This window comes from Echinops telfairi, unplaced genomic scaffold (genome assembly GCF_000313985.2).
Source record: "Echinops telfairi isolate 266 unplaced genomic scaffold, ASM31398v2 ScPeMD7_7417;HRSCAF=8455, whole genome shotgun sequence".
Lineage (NCBI taxonomy): Eukaryota > Metazoa > Chordata > Mammalia > Afrosoricida > Tenrecidae > Echinops > Echinops telfairi.
In genome coordinates, this window is record NW_022111317.1 from 4,044,560 (window position 1) to 4,049,680 (window position 5,121).

At 39.7% G+C, this 5,121-nt stretch overlaps 1 protein-coding gene across 1 annotated transcript in view; it reads right to left on the reverse strand.

Moving 5' to 3' along the window:
• Positions 1 to 5,121, reverse strand: part of CUNH11orf80 (chromosome unknown C11orf80 homolog) — an 82,850-nt gene that overhangs the window by 29,540 nt on the left and 48,189 nt on the right. The window contains exons 5-7 of the mRNA XM_045297156.1: positions 3,064 to 3,147; positions 1,516 to 1,571; positions 772 to 843 (exon numbers count right to left, since the gene is read on the reverse strand). Coding sequence (XP_045153091.1) covers positions 772 to 843; positions 1,516 to 1,571; positions 3,064 to 3,147 — 212 coding nt within the window. The remainder of the gene's footprint in view (positions 1 to 771; positions 844 to 1,515; positions 1,572 to 3,063; positions 3,148 to 5,121) is intronic.

The window sequence follows — 5,121 nt, forward strand, 5'->3', positions numbered from 1 at the left end:
TATAAATATATAAGGGGGAAAGGGGTGGGTGGGGAGGGCCTGAGGGGCTGGGGCCTCGCTTTCCCTCCTCCCCCTTCCCCTGCTCCCCTATCCCTGGGGCCGTTTGTTAAAAAAGAATAATAAAAGGATTTTTTTTTAAAAATGGCCTCGGACATCTCTTAAGTCTTAGGATGACTATTGCCACAGGATCCAGAATAAGTTTTAAGCATAAGCTAGATCTTTTCGGTCTATAATTCAAACTATTTGGATCCTATGGCTGTTAGACTGTGCAGAAAGGCAAGGAAAGCATGTTTGGTGGTCCTACCTCTTTCATGGATTGATTTTGGAATTCTGAAGAAGGTGAGGATGGGAAAAGAGTTGATTTTCCAAACTGTGTAAAATGCTGATGCAAGACCAATCACACATGACAATGAATTCCTTTATATTTATTTGCCATTCCTCTGGCATCAAGAGTTCCTGTACCTCTCACATTCATGTTGCTCTCCTCTCGTGTCTAAGTGTGATGGGAATTGGCAAGGTTTTTAAATTTCATTTACAGAAGAAAATAAGGCTTTGAGACAAGAAGGGACACACCTTTGGGTCAATAAGAATATATTCAAGGAGCCAAAAATAAGAACAGTTTTCAACACAAATAGCTATAAGATTTACTTTCACTGCATTTAGAGAGAAGCTGACAAATGCCAAGTGAGACTATTTCCAACTTCTGCCCAAATGCATACTCCTAACAGGAGAGCAAAGGACTGAGAGGGTTCCCAGAGCTTTCCCCTTTACCTCACGTAACGTGGCTCATTGATGATGAGAGCAATTCCATTGGGTAGGTTGAAAATAGGCTCATTCTCTGCCCTGCAAAGCAAAGCAAAGTGAAGACAGATGTTAAAAATTCTAAAAGCCATCTCTGCCTGATGAAATGTTGGTACGTGAGCCACTACCACCCCAGAAACTACTGGCATCCAGTAACCTATTTACCAAAAGGAAAAATAGTGATTTTGTAAAAATCATTTTATTAGGGGCTCATACAACTCTTACCACAATCCATACATACATCAATTATGTAAAGCACGTTTGCACATTCATTGCCCTCATCATTCTCAAAACATTTGCTCTCCACTTAAGCCCTTGGCATCAGCTCCTCATTTTTTCCCCTCCCTCCCCACTCCCCTTTCCCTCATGAGCCCTAGATAATTTATAAATTATTATTTTGTCATATCTTGCACTGTCCGACGTCTCCCTTCACCCACTTTTCTGTTGTCCGTCCCCCAGGAGGGAGGTTATATGTTTGTTTGTTTTTCTGAAAAATAGTGATTTTTAAGTTCACCCATTCTAGTGAAAGAAAATAACACAAAAGCTTATTCTATATTCTTTAAAAAAGAATATAGAATAAGAAAGTGTAGAATAAGATTAGTTTCAAGGTGGTCTTGGATCAAGAAACCAAACTGAGAGCCTCTTGACAATTGGCCGGTGGTGCGTGAGAAAGCCGCAGAACCAGGGCACCATGTCCAACCAGGCCTTCCTTACCTGATGGTCTCCTTGGCCAGGGCGCCATTCACCTTCACACTGAAATGAAACGTGATCTGCAAAACAATGAGCAAGAAGTGAGATTTAACCTGAACTGAGGTAGACATTGTACACTTCCACAGCCAGTGCCTAAAGGAAGCAGTCTTGACTTTCCCGTCATTTTAAAAAGAAGGTATTTATTTTGTTGTAACACACTGGGTTACCAGGAGTTAGAATGAACGCAATAGCAAAGTTTTTTGTTTTGTTTGTTCTCCTCCTTAAATTTTATTTATTTCTATGGTACGTGGATTATATACCAATAAAATGGTATTCAATTTTTATGTGTGTGGCTGTTGACCAGACACAGACGAGTCCACAGTGTCTATGTGTACAGTGTGATGACACTGACTGCATTCTTTGGGCTATGCAACCATCCTCACCTTCCTTTTGTGGCTTGTTCCTCCCCCATGAACAAAGCTCACTGCGCCCTCGGGTTCCTATCTAATCCTTCAAATTGCTCTGCGGTTGTCAACTCGATCCCATACATCTAGACCTTGAGAGCATAATGCTCAAGGCGAGTGGTTTTTACTGGGTAAGCTAAACTACTGTTTGGTTTTAAAACTTCAGGGGAATCATCTTTTTTTTTTGGGGGGGGGGGCTGCATTCTTTTGATTCATATTTAACACTTAAGTCTATATTCAGATTCTGAATCTTAAGTATATTGAGTCCTATGCCACAAATCTAAAATGTCACAAGTCATCAGGAAGTCCCATCCTCTTGTCCTCTGCTATTCTCTTAACCCATCTTTGTTTTTAAAAGGAATAGTCACTTTTTCTAAGGAGTCCCTGGGTGGTACAGATGTTTACATAGTGCTGGCTTACTAACGGAAAGGTTAGTGGTTCCAACTCACCCAAAGACACACCTCAAAAGTAAGGCTTGGTAATGTGATCTGCTTCCACATCCCGTCAGAGGCTTGAAAACTTAATGGAAAGGGTTCTACTCTGTACATTTGGAATTGCTCTGAATTGGCATAGACTCAGTGGCAACCAACAACAATCCCTTTTTCTCTCTCTTCTGTGATTTCTATACATAGAATATTCAGGGTTTTTTCCTTTTCTCTTACTTCCCCTGCCTACATCTGATTTTTGTATCCTTCCTCCAATTTGCATCATTGCTCCACATTATTTCCTATATTCAAATGACATTTTTCTTTCTACAAAACAAAATAGGTAATAGTAGACTCCAAAGTTCAAAATATTTGACCAACATTTCCTTATTTGCTCTTATACTCTGTATGGAAAAAAGGTGTCAACCACCGAGTTTTATTACCCCAAGAGGTAAAACAGTAAGAGAGTGAAAATAAGGATCCAAAAAAAACAAAAAAACACTCTCTATACATGCAAGGGCTCTAAGATTACCTTAGAGACACAGAAACCAAATCAAGTTAGTCTTGTAAGTTTTAATCACCATCACTGAAAGAAAGGAAAACAACTAGATCCTTCCAGGTCTGACAGGAAGTAGCCATAAAAATAACACACAAGCAGCAATGCTGGGCAGAGAAGAGCTCACCTTCGGGTGTACCACGATGATTCTGCGTAGAAAATTCTTTACAGCCAGACCATCTGTCCTCAAAGTTCTGGGCTTTTCATCAACCTGGAACATCACAGCAAAGACAACACACACACACACACACACACACACACACGAGCACAGATTAGTCAAATGATTGTCTTGTTGACTATAAAAATAGCTCATCTTCGGGTATAAGAACTATACACAAAAGGAATCTAAAAGACCATCACTTCTTGGGTTTCAGTAGCTATTTCATGTACCTTCAGGAGATACTTTAATAAAGAGCAGGATAAACCAATAATCTATGAGACATCTTTGGAAATAAAGTTATTATGTTGGAACTGAGAAAAATACGTCTATCTTAACTCTACTGTTCTAAAGTGCTTGAGGACAACCTGTACTAAGAAGCTGAGTGGAGTCAAAGGAGCGACACTAAAAGGAATCTTATTTTTAACACCGATCCATCCATTCAGATACTTATTTATATGTAAAGAAAAGCTGTAGAGCAAAATTCTCTAAAGCCAGAGAACCTGTGTTCTAATACTGCCTTAGTAAAAATAGTTAAATAACCATGGAAACAATAACTCAGCTGCTTTAGTCCTCATTTCCTGATCTGAAAAAAGGGGTAACCCTACCCTTACCACTTTATAGAATTGTTTCAAGGATCTAAGAACATAAAAGTAGTAAAAATATAAAGTAACAATAATAGATACCACTTGTTGAATGCCTACCATGTGACAGGCATGTGCAGATGCTCTATGTACACACAACCTCATGACAATTATGGATGGTAGCTATGGCTACCCCCTCTTTGTGAAGAGAAAACTAGGGCTCAGAATAGCTGGGCAACTTGCCCAAGATCACAAAGCTGCTCAATGGCAGAGCCAGAATTTGACACTAATTCTAGATCATGCCAATTGCCTATGCGCTTTCCAATATATCAGGGCACTTTACTACAAACACAAGACATGTATACCTCCCCATTTTACAGGTGATGAGCCTCAGGGAACGTTAACAACTCAACCAAGCTTATCAAGATCAACCTGACTCCAAAGCTTAGTCTTAACTACTTTCCCAGATTGCCTCCCATCATTGAATGTAAACCACAAACCAAATGCTTTGCCCTCAGGTCAATTCTACCTAATAATACAGAGAACTATTGTACTGTACCACAGCCACCCAATAATACAGAGTGGAACTACCTAATAGGATTTTCAAAACTGTCATTTTCTATGGAAACAGAATGTCACATCTTTCTCTCACAGAGACAGATGGGGTGAAATCAATGACCTCTGGGTTAGCAATCAAGCACTTAACCAATGTGCCACCAGGGTTCCTTCCATTTAATATCATGCTCTTAAGATGAAAGTAAGAAACAATCTCCTGGGAAACAGAGAAGCCCAGGAGAATAAGAAGAAAGGGCTTACCAAATACAGTTATAGGACAGCCTTTGTGATCTTTCAAGAATGAGCAGGTGTATCATTGTGATGGGAAAAAATCTTGATGTCACTTTCCTGGCCTTTTTCCTCACCCATTCAGTTCTCAATGTTCTTAACATTTCTTCCTAATAAGCCTCCATGATCATTCTGTGTCCTTTGAGAAGACCTATTAAGAAGATTATCCCCTTGGGAATCCAAAAAAAACAATCACTGCAACCTTGTGAGCTGGCCCTTCTGCCTTGACTTTAATTGGTCCAGTAGATCCCCTCAGAAGCTATTGCTTTGATTGGACTCTTTTTTTTGGGGGGTCTTTAAGAGGCACCCTAAGGAGACTAATAAGACAAGTGTGTGACTGAGAGAATTTTTCTTATCTACAGTCCTCCATTGATCCCAGAGGCAAGTTTAAACACATTTTGTTTGGAATAAACTCCTGAATTGTAAATTGGAATGCTGATAGCAATATTTTGGGATTTACCTTTATGTGGTCACATATATAACAAACCACAAGGAAACACCGATACAGAGGTTTCCTAGGTATATCCCAACAACTCACATGATTGGTAGGTCAAAAGTTTGGGACCATAGTCACAGTGGACAACAAGTTACACAATTGGCA